General features: G+C 24.3%; 1 protein-coding gene across 1 annotated transcript in view; it reads right to left on the bottom strand.

The window, feature by feature from the left end:
- Positions 1-19,287, bottom strand: part of LOC117167599 (putative 1-phosphatidylinositol 3-phosphate 5-kinase) — a 50,575-nt gene extending 31,288 nt beyond the window's left edge. Inside the window, exons 1-7 of the mRNA XM_033352654.1 lie at positions 19,063-19,287; positions 15,799-16,013; positions 12,990-13,179; positions 4,646-4,880; positions 4,354-4,557; positions 1,259-1,470; positions 836-1,175 (exon numbers count right to left, since the gene is read on the bottom strand). Of these exons, the coding sequence (XP_033208545.1) occupies positions 836-1,175; positions 1,259-1,470; positions 4,354-4,557; positions 4,646-4,880; positions 12,990-13,179; positions 15,799-16,013; positions 19,063-19,180 (1,514 nt within the window). The 5' untranslated portion in view covers positions 19,181-19,287. The remainder of the gene's footprint in view (positions 1-835; positions 1,176-1,258; positions 1,471-4,353; positions 4,558-4,645; positions 4,881-12,989; positions 13,180-15,798; positions 16,014-19,062) is intronic.
- Between the last annotated feature and the right edge of the window lie 1,213 nt (positions 19,288-20,500).

Below are 20,500 nucleotides of genomic sequence, written 5' to 3'. Positions count from 1 at the left end.
TGAAATTCTAGAAATCGTTGTTAAAAATCATTGATGCCAGTAAAATCTTTTAAATCTATTCAAAATTTATATAAAACATTCGAAATCTTTGTGAAATCTTTGATATCTTTTGGAAATAATTGAAATCTTTCTGAAGTTTTTGTAAATCTTTGCAAAATCATTGAAACATTTGTGCAATATTTTTAATCTATCGGAATTTTTTATAAAATAATTTAAGTCTTTGTGAAATTTTTGAAATCTATCCGAAATATTTGCAAAATATTTGAAATCTTTGTGAGATCTTTGAAATCGTTGAGTATTCATTGAAGTGTTTGTGAAATCTTTGTAAAAATTCTCTGAAACCTGTAGAAATATGCAAAATATTCAAAATATTTGTTTAATATTTGGTAATACGTGTCAAATTATTGAAATCTTTCTGAAATCTTTGGTAAATAATTAAATTCTTTGTAAAACCTTTCAAATCTATCCGAAATCTTTGCAAAATATTTGAAAACTGTCAAATCTTTGAGTAATCATTAAAGTTTTTGTGCTATCTTTGTTAGATTTTTCCGGAACCTTTAAAAATATTTGGGAACTATTAGAGATATTTTTGAAATATCTGGCAATATTTGTAAAGTTATTGAAATCTTTTTAAATATTTTAAGCATATACGAACTCTTTGCGAAGTATCTGAAAGCTGCGAAATATTTGATTTATCAATTATTTCTTTGTGTACAAAGTGTGTCATTTAATTTTATAACTTTATTCTCCTGCCCCACCTAAAGAAAAAGGGATAACCAACACCTTGTTTGGGGTGAGAATTGAATTTAAATGAGTAACTCTATTTAAAACTTACATCAAGCAATTGTACGCACTCAGTTCTCCAAAAGCGCTTCTAAGATTGGTCACTCTGTGCCATCCGTTTCTTTCCTTTGGCTCCTGAACCTGAAGAGTATCATTAAAAACTTCTTCAGTAACTTTTGAACTACACTCCAGTGCCTTGATATTAACTTCCTTTCTTTCGATAATCCCGTCACCACTCTCTATAGAAATAGCTGTTAAATCTTCTGACGTTGGCCTCTTCAAAGTGACCGTAGAAGCCTCTAAGTTTAAATCAAGATAAAAGCTTGAACTGGATGAAGGTAGACGAGCATAAATCTGAGGTGGTTCAGGTTGTTTTGATTCACTTTCAGAATCTGTAAAAAGTAAATAATTGATTTTTAATTAAAGTTTATAAAAATTAAAGCAAATGAAGTTGAGTCGAAAGAAAATGACTTACCAGTTGTTGAATCGTGTTGAGGAATTGTTTTCACCCAAGCTGGCTCTTGAGCATCACAAGATGTTTGACTTTCGGTTAGAAAATCAGTTGCTTGCATGCGAGGTAACTTTATAGGTTTGAAAATTGACGCGGTATCACTAAAACCGTCTGTTAAAACTGGCTCGATGTAACCTGCCTCGAGAAGTGCTTGGCCAATCGCAGTAGCTTGTATCCTAAGAATATTTGTAATTTCAGATTTCATGTACCCAAAACGCTCTCAAAACAGTGGAAATCGGGTGATTTTTCACGACAATATGGGACTAATTGGTGAATACATTCTTTTAAATATCATGAATGTAAGTAACACTTGGATTCTAGATTAAACGTTTTAAATCCCTAACCTTTTCGGTAAAAATATTTCGAATTCAAATAAAATATATGCATTTTTTAATGAAAAAGATGAATTTACAACCAAGAAGATTAATTTTCTACTAAAAAAATTCATTTTCGACAAATTACATGAAAACGAAGAGATACATTTTCATCTAAAAATGGAATAGTTGAAAAAAATGTTCATTAAAATAATTAAATGTCTGAATAAAAAGATGCATTTTCAAATAAAATTATGAACCATTAAGCAAAAAATACGAATATCTAAAAAATAGTTAAATCCTCAACCAACACAGATTAAAGAAAAAAAAACCGAAATAATTTTTGAACCAAACAGTTGCATTTTTAATCAAGAAAGATGAAATCTCCACACACAAAAAAATGAATTTTCAATAAAATAGATGAATTTCTACTACAAAAATTAATTTTCAACAAAGGAGATAAATTTTCTATAAAAAAATGAATTTTCAACAAAATAAATTAATATTCAACCAAATAGTTGAATTTTCAAATGAAAAAAAAAAACAATTTTCAATCAAAAATGTAATAGTTCAATTTTCCGTTAAAATGATTAATTTTAAACTAAAAAAGACGAATTTCCAACCAAACGGGGAATTTTTCAAACAATGAGATAAATTTTAAACTGAATTGATGAATCTATAAACAATCAAATTAATTTTTAACAGAGCGGTTCCACTTTTCCAAAAAGATCAATTTTTAACTAAGAAGAATAATTTATAACCAAAAATGAAACAGTTTTTAGTTAAAAAGATTACTCTTTAACCATAAAAGAAAACTTCTTAATAAAATCTTTATTTTCCCACCAAACAGATATTTCTAAGTGGAATGATGAATCTTCATTTAAAAAAATGCATTTTTAACTAATTAGTTCAACTGTTAATGAAGTATAGTAGAATTTCAAACAAAAAAGATGAATTTTGAAACAATAAGATTAATTTTTTACCAAAAAAGATGAACGAGTGTTGAAAAATACTCAAATTTTCGACCGAATAGTTGAATTTTTAGCCAAATGTTTCAATTTTTAACTAAAAATGAACAATTTTCAACCAAAAATAGAAGTTTCCAGTTAAAAAGATGACTCTTTAACCAAGAAAAAAAATGTTTACCAAAATAGTTGAATTAACTAAAAATGGAAGTCAAATTTTCAGTGAAGAAGCTTTACTCTTCAACCAAAGAAAAACTAATTTTTACCAAAATAGTTGAATTTATAACAACAAAAAAAGAGATAAATTCCCAATAAAAAATGTAATACTTGATATTTAAAAAATAATAATAAATAGAAGTCGCCCTTTCAAATAAAAATATTAATATTCAACTAGAAATAAAATCGTGTAATTTTCAATTTAGAAAATAACTTGTAAAAAAACGAATTTTCAACATAATAGTTGAATTTTCAATCAAGGACATGAATCTTTAATCTAAGAAATGAGTTTCTTAACAAGGTACTTCACCCTTCAACCAATTAATTTAATATTCAATAAAAAAAATATGAATTTTTAACGAAAAGTGTAATAGTTGATATTTGAACCAAAAATAATTAAAATTTGTAATAAAGAACAGTTGAATTCTACCAAAATATACGCATTTTCAACGAAATCGTTAAATTCACAACCAAAACAGATTAATTTACAACAAAGTAGTTTAGTTTTCAACAAAACAAGTTGAGTTTTTGGGATAAAAGTCGAATCTTTTAGAAAACAGTTAACTTCAACCGAAAAAGATGAGTTTAAAAAAAGTAAATTTTCAACAAAAAGAGTTGAACTATCAAACAAATAATTAAACATCATTATTTTGAACCAAAACGTTGAATTTAAATTCAAATATTTGAACTTTCTTACAAAAGAGACGAATTTTCAATAAATTAATGAATTTTAAATCCAAAAGAATGACTATAACAAAATTGTTGAACCAAATGGTCGAATTTTTAAATCTTAATTATTAAACTTCAATTGGAAACAGTTGCATTTTTAACCAAATAGTTGAATTTTCAAACCGAAGAATCAATTTTTTTAGACGAAAGTGAACTTTCCGAAAGTAAAGTTAATTTTCAATCAAGAGAGAAGAATTTTCAACAACAAAACAAAAAAATTTGGAACCAAATCATGGAATTTTCAAACTAAAATAATTAATCTTCAACCTAAAACTGTTGGGATTTCAAACTGAATAGTTGAATTTTTAATCCAAATGAAAAAAATTATCTAACCAACAAAATTTGCAACAAAAAAGTTTATTTTCAATCGAGAAAGATCAATTTGAAAAAAATTTTACAAAATTATTGAATAGCCAAAGAAGAATTATTAAACTTCAATCAAAAATAAGTGCATTTTAAACCAAAAAGTTGTATTTGTAATCCAAAAGGACGAATTTTCAATCCAAAAAGACAAATCTCAAACAAAACATTTAATATATATTTTTTTTTAACCAGAAGAGTTAAACTCTGAAACAAAAATTTAATACTAGACTTTTCAACAAGAACAAAAATAATAATTCTCAACAAACACAAAACCGAAAAAAAACGGAAAAGGGGAAGTTTCTTGAAAACAGGGGAAAAAGAGAAATTCCTTACAAAAAAGGAACAGAGGGGTGCACGGGAAAGATGGCGAAGTCTGTAAATTAATTATTAATAATTAACAACCAAATTCAAAAATAAATGTAACGATTTTTTATAAAAGAAACATTATTAAACATTCCGAAAATGTTATTACCTGGTCGCCGCCTTATTTTGTGCAACCATCCAACTGACCAACTCGTTTCCCAGAAAACAGTTATAATAACTTTTTAATCTTATCCTGTGAGTTTGAAGAATAATTGCACGATTTGATCGAAAAAGTTCCTCATATATCAATCGCAGGGAAGCAGAATTTCTTAAAGCGCGTGAGCGTTCTTGTGAAGTTAAATAAGTTGAAGAGCTGGAAAAAAACACACCAAAAAATCAGAACAGTTAAAATAAATTTTCTTTTCTATATTCTTTTTTAAAAATTACGACTCTTAATTTACCGGCCAATGGCGTATTTTTCCTCCATGTATCCAACACTCGGTTTTCTAGATACAACTTCACTTTCAACAACGTCATTTGCACATTTCTGGGATACATTCAGAGAATCCTTTCCATACTTAACTTCAAGATCTTCCTGAAGGGCCTTCAAGTCAGCCGAAAGATCGCTCCTCATGTCAGAAGATTGTAAATAAGAAAGTACTACTTTACAACAGTAGGTGCAAACCCTCAAATCACCTGTGCAACATCAGCTCGGTTTCAAATTGAGTGAGTATTAGGGTGCCAAAGAAAATTTTTAATTTTTTTATTTTGCTAACGCTACTTCCTAAATTTCTTCATTTTCTTCCAAAAATACTTCCATAAACTTGCTTTTATTAAAAAAATATATTATTAGACCTTCCGCTAGACCGTTATTTCTTTGTTTTCGATTTTTTAATACAAGTTTAAATATAAAAAATTCTTTCACCCTTAGAAAGTATTTGTTCAGGGCGTCTAATAGGGTGGCCCGAAAAAAGTGACTTACGTGTGTTCATTTATAATACCAACATTTTTTTAGTTCTTAATGATTTAAATATACTGTTTAATTTGGTTTAAAATCGTCTAATATCTTTTACCTCTTCAAGTGTGTCGAAAATGGAAAAAAATGAAATTTGCGTGAAAAATGTATGAAAAAATTAATTCTTATTCACTAATTTCTTTATATATGTAAAACTAAATACCCTAAAAAATGCATGGAAGTACCTATTTCATATCAAAGATATATCAAAAATAAAAAATTGATCAAAATTTATTCAGGGTGGCCGTTTTAATCGAAGAAAAATATCCGGTCATTTCACGGTTTTTCCCCAGTTCGCAAACATTTTTCACGGTCAATGAAATTTAAAAAATCGAACTCTATTCTGAACATGTTTTCATTTAAGGTAATAAACAATAAACAACAAATTTAATTTATACGTATGAAATGGACGGTACTAACACTTTTCAATTGAAAGTTTTTAAATGAAATGCAGATAAACTGCAAAATTTAGAACTTTGATAAATTATAGAGTTCAAAGATTCAGATTAAATTCCTAAAATATAAATCAACGTTAACATTTTCAATACTTTAAATTAAATAATCAAGCAATGAAAATTAAAAATACTCAGAATTATATTTTTTAAGTAATTTTAAGCTAGACAAATTAAAAAATGAAAAATAATTTTTTTTTAAATAGTTTAAGCATCCTTCAAAAACATCAACATTTTATTTCAAAATATTGAGAAATCTAGAAATGGTTTTATATTTTTACAAATTTAAAATCATTTTCGAAATGTTTTCGAAACTTTTAAATATATTTGTAAAGGAATTGAATTTTTCTTGTAACTTTTAGAAAATCCTGCAAATTAAAGAAAAGAATTTTAAAATTTGAATTTATAAATAACAATAGGAACACTTATTATTTGTAGAAAAAATTAGAGTAATTTTAAGAGATATCTGTAAGTTTAAAAAATATTAAAATTAAATTTAGAACTTGAAATGATTTCAAATCATTTAAACGAAGTTTGTGACCCGAATAAATTGGGCTATTCGTACCGAAATTTAGGTGCAAATTCGCACAGCCGAATTTAAAACAAAATGCAAATTTTAAATGAAAAATTTAGAAACTATATTCTTAAGATTCCTAGGAAAATTGAAAATGATTTTTCATTTTGAACAATTATCGTAACAGAAATGAATTTTAAATCTAAAAGAATGACTTTAACAAAATTGTTGAACCAAATGGTCGAATTTTTAAATCTTAATTATTAAACTACAATTGGAAACAGTTGCATTTTTAACCAAATAGTTGAATTTTCAAACCGAAGAATCAATTTTTTTAGAAGAATGTGAACTTTCCGAAGGTAAAGTTAATTTTCAATCAAGAGAGAAGAATTTTCAACAACAAAACAAAAAAATTTGGAACTAAATCATGGAATTTTCAAACCAAAATAATTAATCTTCAACCTAAAACTGTTGGATTTCAAACTGAATAGTTGAATTTTTAATTCAAATGAAAAAATTAACTAACCAACAAAATTTGCAACAAAAAAGTTTATTTTCAATCGAGAAAGATCAATTTGAAAATAAGTTTACCAAATTATTGAATAGCCAAAGAAGAATTATTAAACTTCAACCAAAAATAAGTGCATTTTAAACCGAAAAGTTATATTTGTAATCCAAAAGGACGAAAGGCTTAAAAAGAATAAAAACATTTTCTTAAGATTCCTAGGAAAATTGAAAATGATTTTTCATTTTGAAAAATTATTGTAACAGAAAATTTTTAAAGATTTTAACAGATTTCCCAAATGGTCAAAACAGAACCTGGAAGATTCTAAGGATTTTTTTCAATTTGCAGGATTTTCCAAAAGTTGTGGGAAAAATTCGGTTCATTTTAAAATGTATTTAAAAGTTCACGACAAAAATATGAACAAACTTCTTTTCAATTACTTGAAGACATTTCAAATTTTTAATTAATTTTGAACCTTTTAAAAACTACGAAATATCTCTTGATATTACTCAAAATTTTGTTTACAAATAATAAATGTTCAGTTGCTATTTATACGTAAAAATTTAAAAATTTCACTTACAAATTAAACATTTTTCAAACAGAACAACTAAAATTATAATATTAAAAGTTGAAAAGCTCTTCGAAATCGGCAGATTCAAAGTTTTCTATGTAAAATAATTCAGTTTCAAATTGTTTACTTTTACCTATATTTGTATTCAATTTACTCGCCTTAAATGAACAGTGAAACTTTTAATGGCTAAGAAGACTAATAAAATTAATATATTAATAAATTTATTTATTCAATTTAATATAAAACATAATATAAAGAGACACTAAAAACTTTGAATTAAAAATATTTTATTGATAAATCATTAAAATTGTTATTTAAAAATCAAATTATCGGAATAAATTATATTATATTAATCTCAATTCGTATTAAGACTTTCGAATTCAAACAGTTATAATCTGGAAATTTTCAAATTTTTAACGGATTTAGAATCGTTTTGTCACATCAATTATTGTTCAGTTTTTTATACTTTAATTATTTACAAAACTGTTGAAATCAAACTTGGTCAAATTTTTCTTCTTAAAGTTCGTAAAATTCCCGGTCAAGGAATAAATTCACTGTCATTTCCCGGTTTTTCCCGGTCTCAGAAAATTCACTGTCATTTCCCGGTTTTTCCCGGTCTCAGAAAATTCCTGGTCATTTACCGGTTTCCCGGTCCAGCCTTCACCCTGTTATTTTCAATTGGATTTTTTTTTTAAATTCCGCGTATGAAATTGCCCCATAAAGTGCTATTGTGTTACTGATAAGAGACCCATATTTTAATCCAGAGCTCAGATAATAATTTTATAATATAATTTTTATAATTTATTTTTGAAGTTATTTTTTGCGCGGAATTCAATAACAATAAAATTAAAATTAAAAAATATTTTTTGTCTTTTCTTTTATTTTCCACATTTTTTAAATTTCAAATAGGTTCTTATTAAAAGGTTTAGACATATAGTTCTACATGTATGGAAAAATTGGTGACTAAGAATTTATTTTTCTATATATTTTACGCTTAAATAAAATTTTATTGATTTTCAACAAGCTTGAGAAGGTAAAAGATATTAATTGATAAAAAGGATGTACTCTATATTCAGCTCATAAGGGATTAACAATTTCTTCTGATTAGAAATCGATTGTTATACATTAATTTTTTATCGGCCCACCCTTAAGTCTACTCAAATTTTGGAAATAAATTCCCTCACAATTCCAGGATTTTCCAGGTAAACAGTTCGCACTTTTAAAACAATTGACTCGAAGTATGTATACAGTTTCAGGGGATTATTATAAATAATGTGTTTTTTCTCAGTTTCTAAGAATTAAATTAATATGTTTAATTTAGAAAGCTTTTACAGATTAGATTACAAGATATTCTTAAATACATTAGAAACATCGAATAATTAAATAATTGCATGATACTGAAAACATAATTAACCATTTCCTGAATTTGGCCATAAAATATATTAATTTGAATAACAATTCAAAGAAGTTTTTATTTTCTCTTCTTATACTTAATATTCACTGCATATTTGCGTAAAATTAATGTGTTACTATATTAAATTCAATTGAAATCTCTTCAATTTCTTCACTTTTCAAGTACAAACATTGCATTTCCAACCAAATAGATGAATTTTTAACCAGATGTTGAATTTTCAACCAAAAAGTATAATTTCTACCAAAAAAAGTAGAATTTTCAACAAAATACGTGAATTTTAAACTAAAAAAGATAAGTTGACAACCAAAAATTGAATAGTTGAATTTTCAGTGAAAGAAATAAATGTTCAACTAAACAGATGAATTTTTAACTAAAATTATGAAATATTCAGTTGGAGAATTTAATTACATTTTCAGTTATAAACAAATAATTGACAACAAAAACTAAAATGATGAATCTTCAACTGGAATAGGTGATTTTTAAACAAAAAATATGAATTTGCAATTAAAAAGATGAATCTTTAACTAGAATAATTGAACTTTTAACAAAGAAGATTACATTTTTTACTAAAAAAAACTAATTTTCACACAAAATACCTGAATTTTTGAATAAAGTTACAACTACATAAAAACGATTAATCTTCAATCAATAGAATAGTTGAATTATCAGTTAAAAAATTAATTTTCAAAAAAAAGTTAAATACAAGAATATAATGCTCGGTTTACAAATAATGAATCATTGTTATTCAATTTTATATTGCAATTAAAATAAAAAATTAAGCACATTTTCAAAAAAAAATCTCTGACTAAAGCTTTTTCCAGGTTGTTATTTATTGAGGAATGAGCCTTAAATTTGATTAAATAACAACACAATTTTTGAAGTTATAATTGTGCTTTGTATGCGTAAATTTGCAACTTTATCACAATTAAATGCTTTAAATGGACTCAAAACATTGTTTCGTTGAATAATATTTATGTTCTAAAATATAAAGAAAATATTCTGCATTCTTTTGATTTATTTTTAATTTATTCCAAATTTTTCAGAATTCCCTTGAAATCTACTGAATCTCATGGATCTTTTTCGGAGATGCAATTTTATAATTCACTCGCTTTTTAAAATTAAATTTTAATACTAATTTAATTTAATTTTTTTTTAATTCCTCGTGAATTTAGCCTAAATTTGTTTAAATTAATTTGAAATTCTGATCAATTTCATCGAATTTTTTTGAATTCAAAGGAATATTATTTACATTATTAATGAAATTTAAGACTTTTGTTCTGTCAGCTGGTATAAATAGTTTTTAATTTATTCATTATAAGGAGTATTCTCTTTATATTTTAGTAAAATCCTGTTTATATTATTCCTCAAAAAATAAGGTTACAAATTTTCGTATTCCAAGCCAGATACTATCGTTAATTTTTGTTTTATTATTTCATAAAAATTAAGGCTTATTCCTTGATAAATAAAAGATACTTTCTAGGGGTGAAAGAATTTTTTCCAGTAAATTTGCATTTTTTTTTAATCGAAAACTAAGAAAATTGATTTCCAGGCCTTAAACGGTCTATGGAAACCTCTGAAAAATAAAAGAAAAGAATTACGGCAGCATTTTTTCAGCAAAAGGAAGACATTTAGCGGTTGACGTTTGTAAATTAAAAAATTTTAATCTTTATGGAATTCCCTAATGAGTATTTAAAAATAGTGAGTAAAGATAAAAGAAAATTTAAGCAAATTAAAAATCGAAGTTAATCAATTTTGTCGATGCATACACCGGTTTCTGAAAGTTCAAAATTAAATTTGATTAATTTCTGAAATGTTTCGACTTGATATCAAGTAATTATCAAGGCATTTTTAACTGTAAAATGATATAACAATTGATACAGATTTATTTAACTATATTTAGTCTAGATATGTTTCATATTATTTACCTGACATGGAAAAAGAAAATCTGTGAAGATTACTTGAAACTAGTTGCTAAATTATATTTTTGTAGGTATCAGGAATCACAGGGGTTCATAGTTTATTTGTATGTGAAAAGGGGATTTTATTTACTAAGACCCCTCTTTTACCTTTTTTAACAAAATTCTTCCTTTTTCCCCTGTTTTCGAAAAACTTTCCCTTTTTCATCTCTTTCTCATTTTTGGCTAAAATGCGACCGAAATTATTAGAACCCAATGAGAAAATCCAACTATTTTTGGTTGAAAGTTCATTCTTCTTAATTGCACAGGCTATTATTATATTTTTGGTTCCGGATTCATTATTTTTGCTAAAGGATTCTACTACTTAGACGAAAATTTAATTATTTTGTTAAAACTTCAACTATTTTGTTAAAAGCAATCTTTTCTGGTAGAAAATTTAAATAATTGGTTGAACGTTCAACTATATTGTTCAAAACGTATTTCCTTGGTTGAAGATTAAACTATTTTGTTGCAAATTCGTTGACATTTTTAAAAATTAATATTCTCAGGTATAAATGTAAAAAATACACATTTTTAGCTTAAATAATCAATTTAGGTGAAAATTAACTGTCTATTTTTCATTCATATTTTTGGGTTTGAAAAATCAAGTGCTTTGTAAACAATTCATCTTTTTGGCTTAAGAATTTAACAGTTTGTTTAAACTTTTTCTTCTTCATTGATTAAGAAGTTTTTCTTGGTTTCTGGTAGAAATTTAATATATTTTTGTTTGTAAATGCAATGTTTGGTTAAAAATTAATATTTTTTGATTGCAGATTCAACAATTGCGTTAAAAAATAATTTTGTTGTGAAGATTAATTATTTTAGTTAAAAATGCATCTCTTTTGGATAATAATTGAACAATTTACTTAACTTTTTTTTTACTAAGAAACCAACTATTTTGTTGAAAATTCAACTTTATTGGATGAATTAAACTGTTTTTTTTATTGAAAATAAAAATAATTTTTAGTTTGAAAGTTCAAATACTGGGTTAAAAGTTAAAATAGTTAATTAAATTTTTTGTTGTTGTTAAAGATTCATTATATTAGTTGAAACTTCAGCTATTGGTTAAAAACTCATTTATTTGGTTAAAAATGCAATATTTTACTTGCCATATTAGGAATTATATTTTCGGGTATAAATTTAAAAAATACATATTTTTAGCTTTAATAATAATCAATTTAGCTGAAAATTAACTGTCTATTTTTCATTCATATTTTTGGGTTTGAAAAATCAAGTACTTTGTAAACAATTCAGCTTTTTGGCTTAAAAATTCAACAGTTTGTTTAAACTTTATTTTCTTCATTAATTAAGAAGTTTTTCTTGGTTGAAAATTAAACTCTTTCTGTTAAAATACAGTATTTTTCGTTTGAAAGTTCATCTCTTCTGGTAGAAATTTAATATATTTTTGTTTATAAATGCTATGTTTGGTTAAAAATTAATATTTTTTGATTGCAGATTCAACAGTTTTGTTAAAAAATAATTTTGTATTAAAGATTAATTATGTGAATTTAAAATTCATCTCTTTTGGATAATAATTGAAAAATTAGTTAACTTTTTTTCACTAAAAAGTCAACTATTTTGTTGAAAATTCAACTTTATTGGATGATTTAAACTGTTTTTTTTTATTAAAAATAAAATTAATTTTTAGTTTGAAAGTTCAAATACTTGGTTAACAGTTGAAATAGTTTATTAAAAGTTTTGTTTTTATTAAAGATTCATTATATTAGTTCAAATTTCAGCTATTGGTTGAAAACTCATTTATTTGGTTAAAAATGCGATATTTTACTTGCAATATTAGGAATTTAAAGTTCTTTAATTTTAATTTAATATTAGTACCTATCTTAATTTTATTTAAGAGAATTGATTCCCCTGTTTTCGTGCAAAAAAATCTTATTTTCCCTGTTTCTAGAACATTTTGGTCTGTTAACTCTATACAAGAGAATCTTTCAAATCGTCTTTTGTTTTCTAATGTCTTGCATTCCTGTTAATGATTTTTTGTAAACGAATCGGAATTCTGTAAAGAAATTTAAAACCATTACTCTATCAACCATTTTAACTAATTTATTTTGTTTTTATTTGTTTGAATTGATTACAACAATATGATTTAGCACCAAGTTTTAAATAAGCTTCAGCGGTTTTATTTTTTTATGAGGGAAATAAAAAAAAAATTTAATATCTTAAAAAATATAGCTGAATCAATCTGTGTCGACTGTTATATTATTTTCCAGTTTCAAATGCCCTGTTAATGACTTGATATCAAGTCGAAATATGTTGGAAATTAATAAAATTTAATTTTGAATATAAAAAACGGTATAGGCGTCCAGAATATTTATTATCTTACATACTAAAAATAAATATTAAAAAAAGAAGTCTTCCTACCAGTACAACCCATAATTTTCCCAGGAATTTCATCGCAGCAGCACTTTGAACAAAATATTTGGCCACAGACTCGACAATGATGTCGTCTTCTGAAAGTTGTGAATCTTTCTCCGCATTCGTAACATTGCTTACTAACACTGTCGGGCATCCAATAACTTCGTAATTGAGAGTCTTTATAAGACTGAAGGTTCTAGAAAATATTATTATTATTTATTTTAATATTATTTTGATTTACTTTAATGTCGAGTCAAGATTATAAAGTTTACTAGCAAATATAGCTTTTATTTTATATATATAGTTTTTATTTTGTTTTGATTGCCTCGTTATTAAATTAAAATATATGTTTGTTTCAATTTATGGTAATATAAGGCATAATTATAAATCATAAATTAAAATAAACATTAAAATAGCTACATGGGCATTCATACAAATTTCATTTGAATTTTAATTGCCTTTCAGTAATATTTAACCTTCATTTAAATATAAGATTTTATCCGTGCAGGAAATAAGAAAAAAAGAGAAAAATAAATAAGTTAATGTGGGATTTTATATCGAGTTACAATTGAAAATTCTTCAACTTTGAAAATTTCTGAATAAAAATTCTTAAATTTTGATCATTTTGAAGATCAAGAGTCAAGTTTTTAATTCTAAATCTTCCAAATTAAGGAAATTTCAAACTTAATCATCAAAATCACAAAATTTTCAATTGTGAAACTTAAACTTGCATAATTTTTAATTGTAAATTTTCAAAATTACACGCCTTTAAATTTTGATGATTTATAATTAAAAGTTCTACAATTGTAAAGAGTCGAAAGTTAATCTGTTAAATTTTAGAGATGTATAAATATAAATGAGTAAATATTGATGATTTTCGAAGGCAGAAGTCAAGTTTTCAATCATAAATATTTCAAATTAAAAAGATTACAAATTTACATAACCAAAAATACAGATTTTTTAGATTGTAAGTCCTCAAAGTTTATAACAGTTAAATTTTTAAAATTTACAATTTAAATTTCTGCAATTTTGAAGAGTTACGATTGAAAATTCTTGAATTTTGAAAATAAAGTATTACAAATTATTCCATTTTCTACATTCATATATTAAAGGTGATGTAATTCATGATTTAGAATGGTAACTTCCTCAACTTTTAAGCTTTATCATTGAAAACTCTTTAATTTTAACGATGTATGACGACAAATTTTCATGATTTGAATAGAACATTTTTTAAATAAAAAAGGCTTCAATTTTAAAGACTTATAATTAAAAGGCCTACAATTTTAAAGAGTAAAAAATTAAATCTCATTAATTTTAGAGACGTATAAATACAAATTAGTAAATATTTATGATTTTCGAAGTCCGAAGTCAAGTTTTCAATCTTAAATATTTCAAATTGAAGAAATTTAAAATGTAAATTATTAAAAATACAGATTTTTTAAATTGTAAATTGTCAAAGTTTAAAACACTTCAATTTTAAAGATTTACCATTTAAAGTTCTATAATTTTGAAGAGTTAAAATAAAAAATTCTTGAATTTTGAAAATACAATATTACCAATTATTCAATTTTCAAGATTCATATTTTAAAGGTAATGTAATTTAGAACATTTTTGTTTAATAGTTCGATTTTGAAGATTTACAATTGAAAATTCTTAAACTTTCATGATTTTCAATGGAAAATTTCTTAATTTTTAAGCTTTATCATTGGAAACTCTTGAATTTTAAAGATGCATAAAAACAAATTTTTTAATTTTCATAATTTTTTAAACTTTTGATTTCTAAATCTTCCAGATTGAAGAAAATTCTAATGTAAAGCTTCAAAATTACAGAATTTTTTATTTCAAACCTTGCATGCAGAGTTTTTAATGGAAAATTTTTAAAACAGAAAATTTTCAAAATTAAAAACGCTTCAATTTTAAAGATTCATAATAAAAAGTTCTACAATTTTAAAGAGTAAGAAGTTAAATCTCTTGAATTTTAGAGACGTATAAATACAAATGTGTAAATATTTATGATTTTCGAAGTCAAGTGAATTTTTTAAATCCTAAATCTTTCAAATTAAAGAAATTTCGAATGTAAATAATCAAAAATACCGAAATTTTCCATTGTAAAATGTCAAAGTTGAAAACTCCTTAATTTTAAAAATTTTAAATTATTTAAAATTTTGCAATTTTAAGAGTTATAATTGAAAGTTCATACTTTTTTACAATTTGTAATTGGAAGTGTTTAATTTTTAAAGATTGGTAATTGCAAACGTTTGTATTTTAAGGATGTCTAATACAAATTAGTAAATTTGAATGCTTCTAGAAATCAAAAGCCAAGTTTTAAATTCAAAATTTTTCAAAATGAAAAATACAGAATTTTTAATTGTAAAACTTAAAACTTGCATTATTTTGAACTTTAAATTATAAAACTTAAAAACTTTTCAGTATTAACGATTTATGATTAATTATACTAAAATCTCGAGGAGTTACAATTAAAAATCGTTGAATTTTGTAGATGTATAAAAATAAAAAATCTTAAATTTGGATGATTTCGGAAATCAAAAGTTCAAGATTTATATTTCAAAGTTATGTAATTTTGAAGTTTTTTTAAAGTTTAAGTAATTATAATTTTTTACATACTTTTCAGAAACTTTCCTAACACTTCATCTAATTTTAAATTAGCCTAAAATCAGACAAAAATTACTTTTTTTTCGAACTAACATGAAAAGAATTTGATACACCGACTCAAACGAAAGAATTTCTATTCAATAAATAAATGAATTTGAAGATTATTATATATAATTAATAACTAAAAATGGGTAAAACTTACGCTGCTTTTTAAAGCAACGATATTGCTGATTCGCTTTAAAACGTTGGGTAAACTACGTCCCTCATTGGTGTCCAGGGAAAAATTCATTATACTAGAACTGTCATCTTCAGGTGTTTTTTCTGCACTTTCAGACTGCTTCCAAGACTCAGAGTCACCAGAGGAACTATGTTCGTCATTATTCGGAGACGTAGCACTATCATCAACTTGTACTGTACCTGAGATTTGAACAATTTCTAATCATTTCTACTAATCAATTTGAAGTTCCCTGAACATTTTTTCATTTTCCCTAACCGTTTAAAATTTTCTTTTAGGTATAAAAACAATCTGATACCTACGAGATCAATAATATTAGTTCAAAAAAAAGTTTGTATCTAAATTTAATTTAAATATTTTTATAACAAAAGTCATACAGAATTTGATAAGTGGTCAACTATAACATACGTAGACATATGTAAAATACACGAATTTTCAAAGAAACTATTGAGTTTTTATCTCCAAAAGATAGATTTTGAAATATTTTAATTTTTAATCATAAACAGTTGAATTAAACCAGAAAATACGAATTTTCAACAAATAAGTTGATATCTTAAACGAAACAAACTAATTTCTAAATTAAAATGAGGAATTTTCAACAAAATAGTTGAGTTTTCAAACCCAAAGCAAGCAATTAAAAAAATTGGATAAAAATATAAATTTTCTACCAAAAGAATTGAATCTTCAAGCGAAAAGACTTGTTTCCAAATAAATAAATGAATTTTCAATTTAAAAAGATACATTTTCAACTAAAAAAAGAATAGCTACATTTTCAACAAAAAAATATATTTACAACAAAATAGTTTCATTTTTAACCTTAGAAATGAGTTTTAACGAAAAAAAATGAATATTTAAATTTTTCGTATTAAAAAATCATTTCCGAAAAAATAAAAGAAAATTTTATCCAAACAGATGAATTTAGAACCACGAAGTTAAAAAAAATTCATTTTTAACTAAAATTATGAATCTTCTACTAAATAAATAAATATTTACCAAATTCAATAGTTCAATTTTCAACTGAAGAAGATACATTTTTAACCAAACATGGATAGGTTCAATTTGAACTTATAAAAATTAATTTTGAATAAAAAAAGATTTTTCAACTAAAATAATGAATTATCAACCAAAAGAATGGGTTTTTAACAAAGCAGTTCCACGTTTAACTAAGTAATTGAATTTTCAACCAAAAACGATGAACTGTCACAAAAAAAATTATAGTTGATGTTTCAACCAGAAAGACGCATTGTCATACAAAAAGTCAAATCCCAAAAATAAAATAGCTAAATTTTCGGGTAGAAAAATTAATTTTTAATACGAGTAAACAAAAATTAATTTTGAACAAAATAGTTCCATTTTCAACATAAAAAAATTAATTTCTAACCAGATAGTTAAATTGTCAATTAATGAAAGTAAATTAAATTTTCTGTTAAAAAAATTAATGTTCAAACATACAACAAAAATTTTTAACCAAATTTCAACCAAAAATGATTAATTTCATACAAAAATAATAATTTAATTGCGTTTTAATGGAACCAAAAGGTACATTTTAATATAAAAAAGTTGAATCCTCAAACAAATCAGATTAACTTTCAACTAAACTGTTGTCATTTTTAATACAAAAAGTTTCAATTCTTAAAAAAAAGATGACTTTTCAATCTAAAAAAAAAAGAATTTTTAAACATGAATAAAATAGTTAAATTTTCAGTTAAAAGAAAAATTTATTAACAAAAAAAGAAAAATAATCTTCAACCAAGAAAATTAATTTTTAACCTTTTTAATAGGATATTAAAATCTTTCATTAAAAAATAATAATTTTCAACAAAATAAAATATTTTTTTAAAGAAATAGTTAAATTTTCAACAAAGAAGATGAAAAAGATGAAGCTTCGACCCACAAAAAAAATTCACCAAATATTTGAATTTTAAATTGAAGAGGATAAATTTTTTATCATATATGGAATATTCAGTTACAAAAATTAGTTTTCAATGAAAAAAATATAATTTTCAAAAAAATAGTTGAAATTTGACAAAAAAAATCATCAAAAAAGACACATTGTCATCAAAACGTTGAATCCTCAATCGAAGCGGATTATTTTTCAACCAATTGTGACTTTTTATTTACAAAAATGCAATTCCTACCAAAAATAGGCTACTTTTTAATCCAAATAGAGAAATATTCGACCAAAAACAGAATAAATTTTCATTTCGGAAAAATGAATATTTAGTAAAAAATTTTTTTTTTAATATCAACAAAAATAGTGAATTTTTAACCTTACTAATAAGATAGTGAAATCACCAGCACACCAGTTAATTTACAACCAAATAAAATTAATTTTCAATGAAATAGTTTAATTTCCAACCAAACACATGCATTTCCATTAAGAAGATGAAAAATATAAAGTTTCTACACAAAATGAAATAGTTAAATTTTTATTTAATCAAATTAATTTTCCATTCAAATTATGAATCTTCAACAACAACACAATTATTTTTTGCACATAGATGAATTTTCAAGAAAAGAAGATTCATTTTCAACCAAGAAGGTAAAGAAGATAAAATTTACACACAAAATGGAATAGAAAGAAATTAATTTTTAACAAATAGTTAAATCTTAAATCAAAACAAATTAAATTCCAACTAAACAGTTGTGCTTTTTAAACAAAAAAATGCAATTTCTATAAAGAATTATGCATTTTCAACCCAAAGAGACGAACTTTCAACCAAACAGAATTACTTCTGAACAAAATTGTTGAATATAGAACAAAATAATAAAATTAATGAATTAATTATTAAAGTCAATCGAAAATTCGCGAACTAGTTTTACATTCACTGACTACTATGCATTCCCTGGCTTGTAGCAAAACTATAGTGTTTCTCCTTTAATAAATGAAAACGACGAAATAAATATAAATCAAAATTATTCCTTTAAAATTAAATGAACTCTCAAGTGTGTTTAATCTCACTATACATAATAATGAAATTGTGACACTTAGAAAGAATGCAGGGTATCAAAAATAAATGATTTCTACTAAATAAATATTACCCAATTTATTCGCATGAACGTGCGAGAAAATTAATTTGTAGGATAATAACAAAACATTGACATAACTGTAAAACGTAACCTCTACTTTCACTCAATTAACAGAAAGATATCGGCTCAAATAGAAAGGAACTATTAAAAAGGGGTATTACATGACTAAAATATTTATATTAGAAGTTGGAAAATACTTACTTTTGGTGAAATTAAAGATTTTCGAGAAAATAGAAGCGACAACAGGTTGACTTTCCTCCGGACTAAGTGGAGCAAACTCCGTGAGTTTAGACGGTGAACTCATATTTTTATTCATCATTACTATCGATTAATATTTTTTATCTATGCTAGCTAACCGAATTCTTCATTGAAAAAAAATGAAGTGACATTTTTTCGAAAAAGAATCATGTGGAGAAGTGTAAATTGACAGGAATGACAGTAATCAGCTGATCTTGTGATCTTGTTCAAGATGGTTTCCTAAATGCACATAGGCGGAGCCACGAACTAGTCACGTGATACAACGCGCAAAATTTGATTTTTCCCGCTGCATTATTTTTTGTTTACTTTTTATTACAGATTATTATAAGAATGTTTCGTTTGATTATTTTATTATTACTATGCTGTAATTTTGAAATATTATTGAATTCCCTGTTCAGCTGTATAGTTTGAAATATTAAATTGGGACAATTTTTAATATTTAAAAAACGCTATTAAGTACTAAATTTAAACATTTAATTCTGTATTATTATAAAGAAAAAAGTGTGCAATGGAAAATTTACTTTTTTGTTATTGAAAATTTAACTGCTTTTTAGAAAAATCATCTTTATGGCTTGAATATGCAACTACTTGGGTAAAAGTTCAAAAACATTGATAAAAATTTATTTTTTGATTGAAGATTGAAATATTTGGTTAAAAGTTAACATTTTTATTAAAAAGTCATATTTTTGGTTAAAAATTTAACTATTTGGTTACAAGTTGAACTGCTTTGCTCAAATTTTTTATTCAGTATTCAACATTTCAGTAAAAAATGTATCTCTTTGGCTGGAAATGTAACTATTTTGAAGAAAATTGATCTGTTTGATTAAAAATTAATCTACTTGATTAACAGTTCATTTTTTTGGGTTGAGAAATCCTCATTTTAGTTGAAAATTCATATCTTTGGTTGGAAATTAATTTTTTAACTAGTAGTTAAACTATTCCACTTTCGTTTCAAAATGTATCGTTCTTAGTTAAAAATTCAACGTTTGGATTCAAAATTCATTTATAAAATTGAAAATCCATGTTTTTGAACGGTTAGTCTTTTTTGGGAGAAACTTTGTCTTTTTGATCAACAGTTCGTCTTTACTGTTGAAAATGTAACTTCATTGTAGAAAATTCCTGTTTTTATTTTTTGTTAAAAATTAATCTCTTTGGTCCTAAATAAAATAATTGGGTTGAATCTGTGTGTTTTTTGGTAGAATATTATTATTCTTGGTTAAACATTTTTCTATTCGATTGAAAATTTATATATTTGGGTTGAAAATTTAATTTTAATTAAATTATTTTGTTGAAAAATTGTATTTTTTGATTGAATTTAACTATCTTTTTATTTAAAACTAAAATTTGTCTCAGTAGTTGATTGGAATTGGTAAACATTTTA

This window comes from Belonocnema kinseyi, chromosome 2 (genome assembly GCF_010883055.1).
Source record: "Belonocnema kinseyi isolate 2016_QV_RU_SX_M_011 chromosome 2, B_treatae_v1, whole genome shotgun sequence".
Classification (NCBI taxonomy): domain Eukaryota; kingdom Metazoa; phylum Arthropoda; class Insecta; order Hymenoptera; family Cynipidae; genus Belonocnema; species Belonocnema kinseyi.
This window is presented reverse-complemented; position numbering and strand designations above follow the sequence as displayed.